Here is a 20,262-nt window from a genome sequence, read left to right as displayed (position 1 = left end):
GAATTATATTCTACTGCTTGCCACTGATGTCACGTCTACGTCACAATCGTTCTACCAATGGCAAATTTTCATGCAAATTTATTACACAGAGATTCTTAGAGAAAGATTCTAGCCAAGAAGCTTAGAAGAAGACGTCACTTCCCTTTTGAAATCCTCACCGTTCAGACCTCGTAAAAGTTACCAAGACCTATTCGTAAAAATTTTCGTTCGATTTTATATGTTCTATTTGTGAGCCAATATTTCAGGCTAATCTATTTGTTATTTGTAAATCTATTTTCATCAATCGATAAATTAAAAGTTTAAAGTTAAATCATCCCTTAATTAATTTGGTGAAGGAAATTTTAAATTAAAATTCCCCACGTGCTGAGACCGAAGCCTGGACCGCCGCCAATCAAACGATTTTGATCTAAAGAAGAAAACCACGACAGCCAAGGAATTTCACGTGAGTTATAACTTTAAAGGGGCCCCAATCTACGCTTCGAAAATATTTCAGTGCAGAAAAATATAAAATTTTCTTCGTTAAACTATTGGCCACGCCGACAAGCGCTTTTAGTTATTAAGAGCCTAAAATTTATTCATATAGAATTTATAAAACTTGTGGTTGATTAACTATCCTCCACTGCCAGAACCACGACCCCGAACAATTTTAAAAAACATTTTTTTATTCATTTTTTCACTATTTTTTCAAAACTGTTAACTTTTATCAATTGTAAAATTCTGTCGAATCATGCATGGTGTCATGCAAGCACAAGAACATTTTTAACTCTTTTGTTAATGCTAAATTATTATCAATCTGTAAATCAAATTCTGAATCTGCACTGTGAGATCATATATTTTATTATAATATATTTCAATTTTGTTAATTCGTTTTCTGAGTTCGATTATTTCTTAAGCCTGTCAATTATTGTGTCTGATACGTTCTATATCATCAAGAACCGATCGAATACGATCATTGAAATAATTGAATTGAGCTGGATATTGGAACAGGTCTAAGTGGATGTAGTGAGTGGGGTCAGATCGAGATATTTGTTCTTTGTCCTTACCTGCTCATATATCAGCTTTTATCTGTTACCAACCTCGACTTAGGAGCGAATACATCAACAGTACAGCAGATGCAGCCAGAGATCATATAATTTCCTACAATAGAGCTTAAAACCTGACAAGACTCTGTTCTCAAAATATATTCTGAACGATATTTGGTCCAAGTACCGTATTTCAATCCTTCAGAACTTATTAGAGACGCAGTCCCGTAAATTATCTACATCGGGATTTTTTGCTCGACCTGTATGATTTTGTATGCTCATTCTTCACAGGTAATAATTTTAAGGTATCCGTATTCAGTGTTTAGCATCCGCTACACTACTTATAAAAATTTCATCACCATACAATCTGTCATAAGAAGAATCAAGGGTGAGCAGCGTTTGGGCCTCCTGCGATTCCGACAATTGTATTGAATCTTGTAGTGAGTCAATCAGTCTGGTGTACACTTAGCGTCCACGCACGCAGTTACAAAATTTATAACCTTAACACCGTTGATTTAGTACAAGATTCACTCTACGTATGGGAGGCGAGTAAAAAACTGCTTTACATGATTTGCCGACACAACGTGAGACATTTAAAAAGTAGCATTACAGGATTATACATATGTGAAGCCTTTAAAAAACGCTCTACACTATCTATCCATCTTAATCAACATACACATTGACAAATTTACAATCGCAAAGCTGGTGTGGCGACCCATGGAAAATACGAAAATATGTAGGTAATTATAGTGCAGTAGTTGAGTTTGAATAAATAAATAAAGCAATTTTATTGCCAGCCAAGGAAGCACAAGACAACTTCAATATATCTTCAACATTAAACATAGAATAATTATCAAAAGGTCCGTCTATTTTTCCTCTTTCAATAACACTTTGAAGATATTTTAAACTACTAGATGAGTAGATAATAGCTATTTATGTATTAAGAGCTTAATGCGTGACTTCATCGCTCGCGCAAAACAGTTATCACACGATGCGAAGCGGAGTGTGATAATTTTTGAAGAACGATGAAGAAGCATTACATAAAAAAAATTTCTACAACTGCCCAAACCTGTTAAATTACTTATATCGGTGGAGTTACAATTACCAACTTTTTAGGTTAAGATCTGACTTTTTGGCGAGCTGCTTACCATCAGTTGATTAGCGAGCATAAATAAACTCTTCTGCGTATGCGCGAATGATCAGCGAGCATAAAGAAAATCTACTGCACATGCGCGAATGGTTAGCGAGCGGAAAAGTAGATTCTCCTCAGAAATAATGAGTTTAACGAGGAGAATTGAGTATGTAAATTCTTTCTTTAAGCGCAGTTGTAGAAAAATAGTTATTTTGCTACATGCATTAAGATTACATTTGTAAGAGTCAATTAATTTTAACTTTCAGTCATTACATCCTCCTAAAGTGATTAATCAATAAAGCAGTTTTTCTGGCTCCCCAAAATTCAAATTTTGTCACTTGAGTTAACGGTTTTTTAATGGATTGAGAAATAGATCGAGTGGGCTATTATTTTTTTTCATCAATGTTTGTTTCCATTACGAACTGCTTGTATAAGTCACTTTTGAACAACTAAATTACGACATAGCAGTCAGGTACTTGACTGCCTGACTGCTATATACCGACATACCTGACTGCTATGTCACAAAGTTATTCTACTAATGTTGGCTATGTCGTAATTTAGTTGTTCAAAAGTGATTTTTTTTTTAACAAGAGACTATCAATAAAATAGTGTGGTATTGTTTCTATGATAATGATATTAATTTCCTTGTGAGAGTTTTTAAAAGTATTTTGAGTATTTCAATATAGTTTTTAAGTAAAGATGTGAACTGAGAAAAAATATATCACAGCCTCCTAAAAACCTATTGCCGTAACTACAGTAATTGTATAACCAGGTCATATATAGTTGAGCTGGGTTTACACCAAAGTTATTAACAAAATGTTAATAACTTAATCCTTATAGATTCTATTAGATTGAACATAACTTATCATACATGATGAACATAAAGGTGTTTGTCAAGTTCCATTCAATATCTAATAGGATCTATAAGGATAAAGTTATTAACATTTTGTTAATAGCTTTGGTGTAAACCCAGCTTTACTGTAACCGTAACTATCAAATTAGTTAGTTTCTTCTAGTTTTCTTAAAACTCAACTTTTGACACTTGACGGGTTACTGAAATAGTTGATTAAATAAGTCTCTTTCAACAGAAAATTAGCAGCATGTTTGAGGACGATGCGTTGAGAAAGGTGCGTGCGGAAATAAAAGTGAATGACGCGTCTCATGATAAAGACCTCTTTTACTGGGGCGCAGAGTATGATTTCAAGGAGGATTTTGGTGGAGCTAGTGTAGTCGTCTATGCGAATGGAGACGCCGTTTCTGTTACTAGTTCACTCAACTCCCTGTGAGTCAAGTCTGTTGGAATACAATATGCTAAATCAACATGCATAGTGCTACAAACTGAATAATTAATCTATTATAATATTATTAGAACACAATGCATTATCAATAATATTGTAAGAATCTTTATTGGATATGAGCAGGTGTAACCTGTGTTCCCAAGGGTTTGTGGAAAATAAAAATTGATTGAATCTAGTTTCATGAATTTTATGCTGAAAAAAAAATTACCATCCAATCATTTTTTTATTACGGATGATGCCCATATTACAGTAACTATATAACCACAGAATGACCATTGACTGTCACGTGGCACAAATCCGCCATTTGCAAGTCTCTATCTTGGAGTAGTCATGAAAAAATTGATTTTATAGATCTAGCTTGTTACTCATGCGTATGGAAAAACGCACCAGACATCATGCAGGGCTTTCTTTGGAGGGCGCTGGAGAACTTATTCCTCGACGTACAGCGCATAAAGATATATCGTTTCAAAGTTGAAAAAATGCTCTAAATTTCATAGATTTGAAATTTATCTGTATCATATGCATAAAAAAAGTTATAATGGAATGAAATTTGAACAAATTTAGAAAAAAAGTTTTTTTGGGCTTTTGAAGGTTATAACTAAAACTATATTCGTTTTAGAGGAAGATTTTATGAAACAAAAATTGTATAGGAGGGTTTTTAAAATATTTTTGTCTAAAGGAACGGTTGACTATCTTGAATGGTTATTGAAATACAAGCGATATAGCAAAACCCTGAACATTTTGGCGGCCATCTTGTTTCCGAGGTGTTAGCCTGTGATTTCCACTTATCATCATCACGATCCTTATTATGCTAGACCTAACAAAGAATGTGAGACATCTTCCATGACTGTTACTCATAAATGACCACGGAGTGCCTTATTCATGACATTTGTGCCCGGACTAATATGTTTTTGATGCAATGAAAAATTTCAAAGTTTTTAGTGCGATTGAATTTAGTTGTAGTAAGTTATTGACCGAGCGAAGTGGGGTCTAAGATTCAAGTCGACGGTTTGGCATTTCTCTTAATGTTTAAATGTTTATATGTTTTTATGTTTATATGTTGCACATTTACGGCGAAACGCGGTAATAGATTTTCATGAGATTTGACAGGTATGTTCCTTTTTTAATTGCGTGTCGATGTATATACAAGGTTTTTGGTAATTTTGCAACTCCAGGATAATATGAAAGGAAAAAGGAGCCTCCTCCATACGCCAATATTGGAGTAAAAATCAAACTATAGAATTATTGATCATAAATCAGCTGACAAGTGATTATTCAGATGTGTAGAGAAGCCAGTCAATTACTGTATTATATGTCCATAGTTTCAATTGAAGACCTTAAAGAGGTATGCATCTTTAAGCTGAGTTTACACCAAAGTTATTAACAAAATGTTGATAACTTAATCCTTATAGATTCTATTAGATTGAACAGAAGTTGACAAACTTACATCTTCATCATAAGTTATGTTCAAGTATGATAAGTTATGTTCAATCTAATATGATCTATAAGGATTGAGTTATTAACATTTTGTTAATAATTTTGGTTTAATTGCAGCTTTAAGGTCTTTGTTTTCAATATTCTGTTTTGCAGTCATGGTATTATTACCTATGCGTGCCCATTAGTATCAATATTCTCACATTCAAAAATACTAATTTGATAGGTGATTAGAAATGAACAAATGAACTAAAATAATGCTGGAGAAATTATGATATTTTTGATTGTAAAAAATTCATTTTCATCAGATAGAATGATTATCATGGAACTGGATGAATTATATCATATGGAATAAGAATTCAAACGTGAACTGAACTTGTTAACATTAAGAAAAATCTGGTCACACAACTTTCTTTGCCATTATGAAAATTGATCACCTAACGCTAGTGTGCACGAGCATCTCAAGTCTACTTATAAACAAAGATCTGAGCCAGCTGGTGACAGGACAATAACGCTGGAGACATACGAGGTCTGCTATCTCTTCTTAGTGAATCATTTTAATAGAATCAACAGGTGCCGATAGTTTGCAATTGGATAATCACATTTTCTCGAATTTTGAGCTTATTTTCAATTTTTGGTGAAAATGTTACTGAGCATTAATTGTAGAGATTCTCATGCTCAATCTATTCCACTTCAATTTTTTGTTTTGTTTTAATTCTATCTGAAGCCTGATAATCGAGAATCTAAAATCGCACTTTGCATAGATGGGGCGGAGCTCCTGAAATTTTTACAGATATGGGACTTGTGGCAGTTGATATAGCTTATCAATGACTATTTTAGGTATGAATTTGATCGAAATCATTGGAGCCGTTTTCGAGAAAATCGCGAAAAAACCTTTTTTTGACAACATTTTCGCCATTTTATCCGCCATCTTGAATTGCATTCGATCGAAATTGTTCGTGTCGGATCCTTATAGTGTGAGGACCTCAAGTTCCAAATTTCAAGTCACACACACACACACACACCACACACACACACACACACACACACCACACACACACACACCACACACAACACACACACACACACACACCACACACACACAACACACACACACACACACACCACACACCACACACACCACACACCACACACACAACACACACCACACACACACACCACACACACACACACACACACACACACACACACACACACACACACACCACACACACACCACACCACACACACACACACACACACACACACACACACACACCACACACACACACACACACACACACACACACACACACACACACACACACACACACACCACACACACACACACACCACACACACACACCACACACACACACACACACACACACACACACACACACACACACACACACCACACACACACACACACCACACACACACACACAACACACACACACACACCACACACACACACACACCACACACACACACACACACACACCACACACACACACACACACACACACACACACACACACACACCACACACACACACATACAGACCAATACCCAAAACCCACTTTTTTGGACTCAGGGGACCTTGAAACGTACAGAAATTTAGAAATTAGGTACCTTAATTTTTTCGGAAAGTAGGGAAACATTCAAACATTTATATAGATCAATTTATCAATAGATATTGATAAATATTACATTCGTAATAGGGCAAGGAAAGTAACAAGTGACATCACTGTGGTCTACTGTCCACAGAGCTACTAGTTTATCAGGTTTGTTCTCGGAATCTTTTTATTAGTAAACTAGTAGTTCTGTGAACAGTAGACCTCACGCAGTATTCTCATCCACAAGTACCTGATTGAAACTATAGACCTTATGGGAATACAGCAATACACTGCCTTCTCCACACATCTGTGTAATCACTTGTCAGCTGATTTATGATGAATAATTCTATGGTCTGATGTTTACTCTTATATTGGCGTATGAAGGAGGCTCCTTTTCCTTTCATATTATCCTGGAGTTGCAAAATTTCCAAAAACCTTGTATATACGTCGACGCGCAATTAAAAAAGGAACATACCTGTCAAATTTCATGAAAATCTATTACCACGTTTTGCCGTAAATGCGCAACATATAAACATTCAAACATTTAAACCGTCGACTTGAATCTTAGACCTCACTTCGCTGGGTCAATTAGGAAAAGTCATGTAGAGCACATGTGTACCTTTACACATACTAGAACCTACATAACTAACCCTACTAGAACCTACCCTTGTATTAGCATAGGATAAACGATCTTGTATAAATTTATAGATTTTCTCTTATATTAGATAGCAGAGTTCAACCCATCAAATGAGAGAGACTCTGGGTAATTCTGTATGAGCCATTTTTCCAAACTTGCTTTAAAATATTAATTTCTGGAAATTCATTTTGAATTGTATTAGACTAGTTTCCATAAAATAGATCACTAATTTTCCAACTGATCAACCGTTTGACTTGTTTCATTGCAGCTTCGGATGCAAATTTGTGTCTCAGAGCACAGGTATACTTCTGAACAACGAGTTGGACAGTTTCTCGCTGCCGGATAACCACAAATCGCAGTTAAACCCTTCACCAGCCAACTTTATTGGTCCGGGAAAGCGGGCAATGTCATCAATGAGCCCGACGATCGTACTCAACAATCAAGGTCTAGTGCAGATGGTCATCGGCTCATCTGGGGGGACTCGGATCATCACTTCTACTGCCAGGGTACGTTCATCCGTATGAGCACCAAAAGTAAGCAATCAAATTTCAAACTTCACGAATATTCTTTTATTTATTGATAAAACTTATTATGAAGTACAGTGAATTCAATGCCTACTTGACTCGGATATGTTGTACGATGAAGCTTTTTTTAATATCTTTATCATTGAAAATGGTGTCAAATTCAATTCAGTTGGATAGTGAAACTCACTAAACAGACTAATATTGCATTTTATGATTTTATTGGCATGTAGGCCATAAAAATTGGAGATGTTTTCAAATTCAATTCAGTAGGATAGTGAAACTCACTAAACAGACTAGGTACGGTATCCAATATTACATTTTATGGTTTTATTATTTTATTAGCGTGTAGGCCTTTTGTTACAGGTAGTTTCACCTATCGCTATCTGTATTATGATAAATCTTTTTTTACAAATTTAAATCTATTCCAAATTCCTTAGGTTATGATAATCAACTTATTTTATGGGAGACCAGTGAAGTATGCGGTGGACAGCCCAAGGATACATCATCAACTTTACCCACTGACTGTTTTCTATGAACCTGGAATTCCAAAGGTGAGAGGACAACATAAGTTTCACTTCACTACTTTACTTTTTTGCCCAAGATATTCCCTATTTATTGATAAATTGATCTGTATAAACAGCCGCAGATTTTTTCAAGAAAATTCTGCGCCGAAATGGGCTGAATAAATTGAAATGACCAGATGTGCTGTAGCACAAATGGCTGCACTTTCTTATGGTAGTAAATAGACGATTTTCACAAGTCACTGCAATTTGCTGCTGAATTAGCGCTTAAGTTTCTTAAAGTCCTACTACCTTGAGCAAAATGAATCATAACTCCTGAGTATAGCAATGATGTATATTTTACGATTATTTCAGCTACTCATCAGAACTACAGTTACTATTATATCATATTCTTCATACAGTAAGTGTAATCATTAACAGTATCTACCTATTTACAAGATTCCCCAAGTTATTGTCATAAGGTAGGCTAAATTATCAGATTTTTCTATTAAGCTTTGTTCCATTCTTGTATCTATTTATTAAGTTATTGTAATAAGGTAGGCTAAATTATCAGATTTTTTTGTTAACCTTTAGTTCATTCTTGTATCTCCAAAATCTCATTAAAGTCTTCAAAGTCGTTATTGAATTTTCTGCCCAGAACTAGTGGACTGTATAAAATGAATGAAGATAGAGAAAATGATTGAAAGGCTAATATTAGAATAGATGGTCAGAAAAATTAATATAATAAATACCGGTGCACCCTTGTGCATGCACTTGCCTTGGCCAATAGCTTGTCCATGCAAAAGGGTAGATGGCACCTTTGGTAGCTCAAGGGATTGTAGATAAAGGGAAGAGAGGTTGTCAACTCCAAAGTAGTTGAATAAGCAATTTTAATGCTCAAAAGACAATAATTATTGAAAAAGGTAAAAAATCAGGTGGAATTAATTACAATAGATAATCAAAAAATATATGAATGATATTGTCATTTATTGTCATTTATCTAGTCATTTATCATGGACTAGACAAGATAATCAATGATATTGAGTTGACAAAGCCGGGAATTGATGAAATTGACAAAGCCGGGAATAGAAAAAATCATTCAATAGTCAAAAATACTTGTATGTAGACTGTACTTGACAAGTTATGATTAAGATCTCAAACTGGAGGACATAACCTAACATAAATAGTAAAGGTTGAACAAGTGAATTAAAAAGGGAATTAATGAATCCTTATTAAAGACTTAAAATACGTGAATAAAAAGAATTAAAAACTTTACCTGGATGGTATTTCCCAGTATCTGGAACAGTGGATACAGCTCAATGCTTCTCAGAAGTAAAGTTGGCTACGGCAGACGTTCGCTGTGCGACTTGGACAGAAGACCTCAAAGAGTTGAATATTCCCATGAATGAGGTAAGCAGAAGGACCCTTCCTTAACCGCGTAAGGACAGGATTGGAAGTAGACTCCACAAGATGATGAATTTGATGAGTAGAAATCCCTTTATCCAACGTGAATAAAGAAGGAAATGGATTTAGTGCAATCCCCTAGATGATGAAGTGATGAGTAGAGATCCCCTTTATTCATCGTGCATAAAGCAGGAAATGGATTTAGTACAATCCCAAGATGAAGAAGTTGATGAAAACTTTGAAGAAGTTGAGAATTTCCTTGTTGACATGAGCACGTTGCAACTCAAAGCAAATGCAAACTAAACTGAGCAGGAAGCACTTTAAAACTGGGAATGATGTTTTCAACAATCAAAAAACATAAGAGAACAATTTTTATAGTGCTGAAAGGCTACATATTCAAAAAGGGGATGAGAAATGAACATTTTTTACAAGACCCAAGCAAGGTGTAGAAGTTGAAGACATTTTAACAAGCGGAAGAAGGAAGTGAAGTCAGAGCAAAATGTAAAACCGGGATCATGGCAAAAACCAATGCCAACATGAACTGCTAACAACAAATATGCCAAAAGATATGAAGGATTCAAAGATAAGAATCTCCTCGCAGTAATTATGCAAAATGAAGAAATAAGAAATGAACAAATTCAAAATAAATAAAACATATGAAATGCTAAATTAAAACCTGAGAGAAAGCTAATTTCTTCCACCAGAGCAGACATAATCTAGTAGGCAGCTGACATCAAGCATTGAACTAACAGCTGAGACAAGCATGCTAAATACAAAAATGAAATGAGGAAAAATGCGAAGTGAGATTTAACATAGACTGGGCCGGGATGTAAATATCCACAGGAATTTTCATCAAAAAATGAGAGAACAAAAAATATGTTAAGCAAACTAAGCATTTTCATCATTGTCCATTGGCAATGGTGCTGCAATGCTAGTGATAGCTCATTTGACCAATGCTTCGAAGTCAAAGTCCTTGTCACCCAACCTCCCACAGCCACCTCCATAGATGTCGACACAAAAGAATTGGCTTTTATTTAGGTGCTTTGAGCTGCTTCCAGTCCTGGTCTCAACAGACAGCAATAGTACCATAGCTATCAACTCTACACCAACTGTAGCCCATATCAGTTAAGACCATAACCACACGAACCTTATTATCAGGGCCTGGAAACACTTCAGTTATACAACTTAACTTCCAGACTGTAGGAGGAGTCCCAGGGTCCTCAAGTAACACAAGTGTTCCAACGGTGATATTTGGTGATTGAGAGGTCCATTTATGTTTTTATTGAGAGTCACCAAATACTCTTGAGACCACCTTTCCCAAAGTTGACTATTCATTTCCGAAACCCTTTGCCAACGAGCTAAATGATTTATATGTTTAGTCTTATACTGTCTTGAAGGCAATGCATTAAGAGGTTGTCCTATAAGAAAGTGACCTGGTGATAAATAGAACAAATCATGAGGATCCTTGGAGAGAGGAACCAAAGGCCTAGAATTGAGTATGGCACCAACTTGAGCACTAAGCGTAAGCATTCCTTCAAGATTCAACACTTGTTGTCTAGTGACGATTTTGAAAATATTCTTAAAACTTCTTATAGATCTTTCCCACAAACCACCTTGATGTGGCGCTTGAGGGGCAATGAAGATTGACTTCCAATCTATTCTGAAGCTGGAAGCTGCGTTTAGAAGAACCCATTAGTTTTGAGAAGAAGAAAGAAATTGATGCAAATCCTTGAGCTCATTATCAGCTCCTACAAAAGCTGTTCGATTATCAGAATGAATTGAATTTGGTAAACCTCTTATTGAAACAAAACGTGATAGTGCGGCAAGAAAAGATTTTGTAGAAAGTTCAGATATGATTTCTAAATGTACAGCGCATGTGACCATGCACACAAAGAGTGCTATGTACGCCTTGGTAATAGTACAAGATTCGGGACCCCCTAGATGTAAACTGAAAGGGCCCATGTAATCCAAGCCTGTATTTAAAAATGGTGACTCAATGTTAATGCAAATGGCAGGCAACTGGCCCATGATTTGTTCACCTGTAGATTATTGTGTAAATCGAAAACATTTGATACATTGACGCAAAATACTTTTGATTGTACATCTGGTAGAAGAAATCCAAAAATGTTGTTGTAAGGAGGCCATAGTGGCTTGAATGCCAGCGTGACATAATCTATGATGGATATCAATAATCAAGGCTTTAGTAAACTTATGCTTGCTAGGCATAATCAAAGGCTACATCAGCATTTTTCAACCTACCACCAACTCCAAGTAAATTATCTGTGTGAATAAAAGGAGACAAAGATTGTAATTCACTACTGCAATTCAAAACATTGTTGGCACGCGATAATTTCAACTCAGAACTAAAACATTCTTCTTGAACTGATTTCACTATGTGAAGTTCTGCATCAACCAGTTTGGAAGGTGATAAAGTATCGTTGGAACGACGTGCATCAGGATGCCATAAGTTATTTGTAGAACGCAAAACATAGGCAACAGTATTAATAATTTTTGAATAACTAGAACAACATGACAGTACAGATGAAAAAACAGATTCTGAAACATTGTTAACCAGAACAGTCTTCATTGGAGCTGGAATAGACCTTTCAGAGAAAGATGAAAAACACTTGTCTGTGCTTGCTAACCAATTGGGTCCATGCCACCAAAGATTGTTATCAATAAGTTCAGCAGGAGTTGAACTGTGAGAAACAATATCGGCAGGATTGTCTGAAGTCCCAATATGTTTCCATACAAATTGTGAGATATTTTCCTGGATTTCAGCGATCCTAACTGCTACAAAAACGTCTTTTTTATTAGGAATAGTATGAATCCAGCTACAGACAGTAGTAGAATCCGTCCACAAGATTACATTGAGAATGGAAATTTTTAATAAATCAAACCCATTAATAACATGCTGAATCAAGCATGATAATAAAAGAGCAGCACACAATTCTAACTTAGGAATAGTGAATACCTTCAATGAAGCGATACGAGATTTTGAACACAAAAGTAGTGTCTGCACAACATTATTACAAATAGAACGAACATACACACAAGCACCATAAGCTGCTGAGCTGGGATCTGAGAATCCATGTGATTCAATTACAGAATCCTGTTGAGTATGAAGTATATAACAACTAATGGACATTTTTGAAATATCTTACAATTGATGAAAAATCTCTAGCCATTGTTTCAGTAAGTCGGGTGGAAGCTTGTCATCCCAATCCAGTTTCAACAGCCACAATTTTTGAATTATTATTTTAGGTAATACAATAATAGGATTCACTAAACCTAGAGGGTCATAAATAATAATAGTATTATTAGGAATAGGAATAGGAATAGGAATAGGAATAGTATTCAGAAGTTCTTGTGAGCTGGACATAGACTTTCAGTTCAAAACCTCCACGTTGGAGTGTACAAATCAATTATTGTGATAAGGAGATAGCTTCGGCAATATTTGGTCCCCCCAAAATAGAGTCGTTGATGTAAAAATCCCTGTGTATTGATTGATAGACAGGAGAACTCTCAGTAGATTCTGTTTCAGCGATTTTATTCAAGGTGCGGGTTCCCAGAAAGGCAGCTGGTGCAGTTCCATGAGTGATTGTGTTTAAACAAAACTGTTGCAGTGGTAATGAAGGATCTTCACGCCAAAAAATCCTATGCAAGTTTCTGTCAGAAGGATTAAGTTACACCATTCTATACATCTTGGCTACATCAGAAATGAACGCAACCTTATGCATACGAAAACGTAATACAAAATCAAAAAGATCTGGTTGAACACAATGTCCAGAAAAAAGTACATTGTAGAGTGAGATATTAGATGAAGCTTTTGTGGAAGCATCAAAAACGACCCCAAGTTTGGTTGACAAAGATGATAATTTAAGAACAGCATGATGTGGTATAAAATATGCAGGTTCATTTGCTTCAAGAGGTGGGACAGGTGACATGTGGTTCAATTCTTGATATTTGCACATGAACTCGACATATTGATGTTTTAACTCAGGATTTCTCTCAAACCGTTTCTCAAGAGAAAGGAAACATGTATGTGCTTAAAACTTGGAAGAGCCTAAGGCAAAAGCATTGTCCTTACGAGGCAAGGTTACCATGAAATGACCATCATCACATCTGACTGTAGCTTTGTCATAGTGTTTTTCTATATTCACCTGTTCTGGTGATGTAGGAATCATATTTGACAAATCCTCAAATTTCCAAAAACGCTCTAGCTGATTAGATAAATCAAGGCTTGAGATGAAGTTAGAATGAACATGATTATGACAAATTGTGGGTTGAATGAGTTCCATTTGACCAAAAATGATCCAACCTAACAAGGTATTTCGAAGGATGGAACCAGGAGCAACAGACATTTGTCTGCATGTCATTACAGCTGCAAACATGGAAGTGCCTAGCAGAAGATCAATGCCCTTGGATTGAGAGAAGTTTTTATCAGCTGAGTGAATATTCTTTGGGATGTTGAATCTGTCAATATCAATGTTGGCAGGAGCAAGATTGAGAGATATTTTGTTTACAACAAGACATTCTTCAAATGCAGACCAAGACTGGTCGGTTGACTGTACCTTGATGCTATGAGCAATATTTGACCCAGTCAAATTACCAGAAACAGTATGAATCAATTTATTACTATGAATTGCAGGTAGAGCAAGACGAGCAGCTAGTCTCTCACTTGCAAGATTAGAATCACTACCTGTATCTAAGAGTGCATGACATGAAATAGACTGACCACTTGAGTCAAACACAATGACCTCAGCAGTTGGCATAATCGAAATAGACATAATACTACCATTTACAGATGAATTAGAACTGGAGTGAACGTTGATGGCAGCATCAGAAGTTCCTACAGGCAGAAATAATGCTTGTAGATTGGCTGCACGATTGAGCTTACTATTTGAGTGAGAATTAGAGATAGGAGGTTGACCAACAGACACATGGCCACTGAATTCTCCAATAGAATTAAGCGCGACTTGAGAGTTTGTTTTAGAACTGATAGAAGTTGCATTCAGCCTTCCAACAGACTGTGCCAAGGATGATTAGATAGTATTTGAAGTGACAATATTTCTACCATTACCCTTAAGATGTGACATGGCATCATGGAGGAGTGTATTATGCAAATTTCCGCATTGACAGCAGGAGCCAAGACAGGAGTGACCTTGAACAGAAGGCTTCAAAAAATTAAAACAGAGTGATTTCCTTTTTACAGCATCCCTTCTATCAACAGGAGAGATCTTCAAGAACAAGGGACAATTGAAGACATTGTGAGTTATATCTTTACAGAACAAGCAAGCAAATCACTTTTGAGTAATAGGAACAGAGTGTTGCTGACTACCCAGCTTAGATGAGGGTTGAATTGATTTGACATTATTACTAATATTAGTAGGCTTGTGTAATAAATGAGTATTATTTACAGTACTAGATATGACAGCTTGTGTGACCTTATGTTGTGATTCCATAAAATCCCATAGATTTTCCATTGATGGAACGGTATGGAGTGAATTGTATCTCTACCAATCCCTCAGGGTACGGGAATCAAAACGTGAGACAAATATATACATGTACAATAGATTTTTTATATCAATACCCAGATCAAGTGATTGTAAAGCAAAGATGTGAGGTTTCAAGTGATCAATAAAGGCTCTCCAAGACTGAGCGGAATTGGTGTTCAAATTGGGAGGATTCAAGATTACTCCAACATGATTGTCAGCAATAAGCCTAGGATTGTCATAATGTTGCTTTAGTAGAGACCATGCCAAATCAAACTGCCCATGTGGAACATTTAAGATGATCCACTTAGTGATCTTTTTATATATTCAAATTTTACACTAGGAGCTACTGATATATTATCAGCGACAATGATGGAGAAGGATGAGTGATACTCTAACCAACGAGAAAATACACCATCAAAATTTGGTAACTCGAATTCAGGTAATTTAAAACCTTGAAATTGAATAGCAGGAGAGTATTCAGGCTGCCAGAGTGGTTGAGATTGAGAAACCACTGGCGGCTGATTAACTGTGGACCCTGAACCTGATGTTGGATTAGAGATAGGAGCTGCTGCTGCATAATGAGTGACAACAGGTGCCTGATTGGGCAACAAGGCTAAGGTTGGATTGATGATGAACATGTCTTGAGACATGTTCACATGCTGAGCACTGTTGTGCCTGTTGACATTCAAAAGACTCACATAGTATAGTAATTTTAGTGATCAACTGTCTCTTGATCAATTTGAAAGTAGAAATTATCATACAATTACTCTTGTTTAGTCAGGCGAGAGCCCACTGTTAGTAGTTTTCTATGTTCATCACTATTGGTAATTTTACTTCCAATATGATTGTCATACACTCGAAAAAATTAATTTGCAACACCCATCCATTGACGGACAATGACATCAGTCTAAGTGGCTTTAGGAGCCATTTTTGATCAATTCAAACTGTTCCAAATACGAGGAGAGATACCTTACAATAGCGGCGATGTTAATCTGCACAATGAGCTTTGAGATTTGTAGCTCTGGAAGTCTGCATCTGAAGCAAGGATGCTTTGCTTTGAAGCAGGTGATGGTAGCTTCCAGATTGCGCAGTTGAAAGAGGGTGACGCAGGTCAGCATGGTAGAAACGTGTCACAGCACACCCTGATAGAACAATATGCATTAGTTAATGAATATCCTAAGAAACATACAAAATCTTTGAGGAAAAAATAACACAGTAGAATTAACACCACCTGACATTTGTTGTAAGTATGCCGGTGAGGCCTAAAATGGTCAAGATCAATTGAAAATGGTCTGGTCGATCTTGTGGCCCAAATCAAAGGCCCGGTGGACCAATTTATATTGAATTTTCTGCCCAAAACTAGTGGACTATAGAAATGAATGAAGATAGAGAAAATGATTGAAAGGCTGATATAAGAATGGATGGACAGAAAAATTAATATAATAAATACTGGTGCACCCTTGTGCATGCACTTGCCTTGGCCAATAGCTTGTCCATGCAAAAAGGTAGATGGCAACTTTGGTAGCTCAAGGGATTGTAGATAAAGGGAAAAAAGGTTGTCAACACCAAAGTAGTTGAATAAGCAATTTTAATGCTCAAAAGACAATTATTGAAAAAGGTAAAAAATATAAGTTAGGTGGAATTAATTACAATAGATAATCAAAAAATATATGAATGATATTGTAATTAAAACAATAACCAACAACAAGTAATAGAAATTTCATAAGAATTTCCTAGAGAACAAAGTAAAGTGCAAAATGTTTAAGAGTGCTATTAAATTTGAAAACATAAATCCACAATTTCTAAAAAGTTGACAATTATGATGTCTGATGTCAGACCAAAAAAACAATAAAGTTTGAAAAATTGAAATAATAGAAAAATAACAAATTATTCGATTATGACACTCAGAAGAGCTCAATAGAGAATTATCACAGGAATTTGGAAAATTAAAAAGTTGAAGCTAAGAAAAATAAATCAATTCAAAAGAAAAATTATTGAAAATAGTATACTGTATCAAAAACCAGGATTAAACGAATGTTTGTCTGTGAACCTAAAACAATCTGGAGTGAACTAATAATAATTATGAAATGTACAAATTTGAACTTTCATCATTGAAACACAGATATTCCTAATGGTAATTACAGAAATGTGATTCTGAAGGAAGGTGAAAAAGAGAAAAGGCTAGGTTAATAGCTAGCCTAAAAATGTAAACAAATTGGATAAAGATATGACATTTCAAAACTGAAATTACACCTGAACTTCAAGTGCAGATCCAAAAATAAAGAAAAATAACTAACAATTGATTACTAAGAAGTAACTCAAGTTGAATACTTGAAGATAATAGAAACAATAAAATGAAATGAGGTTACAAAAATATTAAGCAACCTAACAACTTGACATTGGTCAATCAAGAGTTAAAGAATACATTTGTTCATGTTTAGTCATTTATCATGGACAAGACAAGATAATCAATGATATTGAGTTGACAAAGCCGGGAATAGAAAAAGTTGACAAAGCCGGGAATAGAAAAAATCATTCAATAGTCAAAAATACTTGTATGTAGACTGTACTTGACAAGTTATGATTAAGATCTCAAACTGGAGGACATAACCCAACATAAATAGTAAATGTTGAACAAGTGATTAAAAATTGGAATGAATGAATCCTTATTAAAGACTCAAATACGTGAATAAAAAGAATTAAAAACTTGACCTGAATAGAAAACCTGGATGGTATTTCCCAGTATCTGGAACAGTGGATACAGCTCAATGCTTCTCAAAAGTGAAGTTGGCTACGGCAGACGTTTGGCGTGCGACTTGGACAGAAGACCTCAAAGAGTAGAATATTCCCATGAATGAGGTAAGCAGGAGGACCCTTCCTTAACTGTGTAAGGACAGGATTGGAAGTAGACTCCACAAGATGATGAATTTGATGAGTAGAGATCCCCTTTATCCAACGTGAATAGAGCAGGAAATGGATTTAGTACAATCCCCGAGATGATGAAGTGATGAGTAGAGACCCCCTTTATTCATTGTGAATAAAGCAGGTAATGGATTTAGTACAATCCCAAGATGAAGAAGTTGATGAAAACTTTGAAGAAGTTGAGAGTTTCCTTGTTGACATGAGCACGTTACAACTCAAAGCAAATGCAAACTAAACTGAGCAGGAAGCACTTTAAAACTGGGAATGATGTTTCGAACAATCAAAAAACATAAGAGAACAATTTTTATAATGCTGAAAGGCTACATATTCAAAAAGGGGATGAAAAATAAACATTTTTTACAAGACCCAAGCAAGGTGTAGAAGTTGAAGACATTTTAACAAGCGGAAGAAGGAAGTGAAGTCAGAGCAAATTAATGTAAAACCGGGATCATGGCGAAAACCAATGCCAACATGAACCGCTAACAACAAATATGCCAAGAGATATGAAGAATTCAAAGATAAGAATCTCCTCGCAGTAATTTGCAAAATGAAGAAATAAGAAATGAACATATTCAAAATAAATAAAACATATGAAATGCTAAATAAACACGAGAGAGAGCTTATTTCTTTCACCAGAGCAGACATAATCTAGTAGGCAGCTGACATCAAGCATTGAACTAACAGCTGAGACATGCGTGCTTAATACAAAAATGAAATGAGGAAAAATGCGAAGTGATATTTAACAGTCTTCATTCTTACATCTTAAGAGTCTCCTCCATTATATGAGACCAACACAGAAAAAAGCATGATAAAAATCTCATTTTTTCAGTCTTGAGGCCGTTCTTGAGATTGACTTCCAATTCATTTTATTTTGAAGAGAAGTCCACGCCAATAGGGCTCATGCCTAGGTGTGCCCATTTTTATTTCGCTTCATGTTTTTGTCTTACACAGCAAAACAAATTATATTAAAAGTTGTATTTTCATAGTTTTTTTTCATTATTTTTAGCTGGTTACAATGTTAGTAATAATATAATCATGTTGTGCGAAATAGATTAATTTTTTAATTGAAAAAAATTGAACTTTCAGTACCTATAATCCTACAACTGCACTAAATATATGGATTTCGATTTTTCCGTATTTTTCCGTTTAGGAGCCTTGACACTTTCGATGGCACATAAATATAAACCACTCATTCCTATTGTCCACACTCTCACCAAGTCGCACATCCACACTGCAATGTGACTATTCATGGATGCTCGGCTAGTCACTTGCCTTCACTCGCCTCACCTCGAAAAAAATTGGAGTGAAAGCAAATGAAGGCGAGCACTGGCAAAAGCCACACTCACGCTCGTCGTCATTTGTTCGCACTAGGTGAAAGTGGATGTGGCATCACCCTAGAGCCTACTTATTGTTATAAAAATAATTGTCTCTACACCTTGATAATTTTATTTAATTCAACAAAACTTCCTAATGTATTTTGACAGGACACCATCACTAAAATGTCGTCAGGAGACCCCTACTGCTACAGCATGCAGAAGGAAGCCAGAGCATCTGGAATATCAATAATTACACGAAAAAATAAAGACACATTCCAAGCATATTCAGATTGGTATATTAATGGGGCCTGTGATGGTTATTAAAACACGTGATAGAAGTAGAGATAGGATAGCTTTCTCCAAAAAATGTAAACTCAAATTTTAGTTTAAACCATCACCTGACTCAATTAAAACACATTATAATGAACTCAACCATACATTGGTAAACGGGTTTAATAGTAAAACTTACTTTGGAGAGAGTGACCATCAATATAATCAAGTAAGTATGTAAAACTCAAGTAACATTCTTTATAGAGAAGTAATTGATTAACACTTTAAAATAAAAAAGAGGTGGATAAAATTATTATACATAATATTTTTTAGTTATTTAAACAATAAGGTAGTGGATCGATATGGTAAATAATTTGTATTTTATAATATTCATAAAAATATGTATTATGTTGCTAATGAAATCAATATTAATAATGTGGATTATTATATAAGAATGAAAAAATGTTTTTCATGATATTTATTCTGCAATACATTCTTCCAACTATCATCCAATTTTGCTATAGCAAGAAATTTAAAAGCACATTTTTGAGCAGATCAGCAAGGTGAAATTTTTTGGTTGTTCTCTAATCGTTTTTCAATTTTACTGCATTTTTCTTTGCAAATGTTTTATTGAAAATAAGAATAGCAAAGAAGTATAAGAATAATTCTTATAATTATTAATAAAA

At 35.3% G+C, this 20,262-nt stretch overlaps 1 protein-coding gene across 1 annotated transcript in view; it reads left to right on the top strand.

Annotated features, from left to right (window-relative positions):
* The window catches only part of LOC111053427 (glutathione hydrolase 1 proenzyme), an 80,448-nt gene extending 60,393 nt beyond the window's left edge, over positions 1-20,055 (top strand). Inside the window, exons 5-8 of the mRNA XM_022340318.2 lie at positions 3,243-3,436; positions 7,411-7,648; positions 8,104-8,217; positions 19,475-20,055. Of these exons, the coding sequence (XP_022196010.2) occupies positions 3,243-3,436; positions 7,411-7,648; positions 8,104-8,217; positions 19,475-19,630 (702 nt within the window). The 3' untranslated portion in view covers positions 19,631-20,055. The remainder of the gene's footprint in view (positions 1-3,242; positions 3,437-7,410; positions 7,649-8,103; positions 8,218-19,474) is intronic.
* Positions 20,056-20,262: the final 207 nt, after the last annotated feature.

The sequence above is a fragment of the Nilaparvata lugens genome, chromosome 4 (assembly GCF_014356525.2).
Source record: "Nilaparvata lugens isolate BPH chromosome 4, ASM1435652v1, whole genome shotgun sequence".
NCBI classification, from domain to species: Eukaryota; Metazoa; Arthropoda; class Insecta; order Hemiptera; family Delphacidae; genus Nilaparvata; species Nilaparvata lugens.
This window is presented reverse-complemented; position numbering and strand designations above follow the sequence as displayed.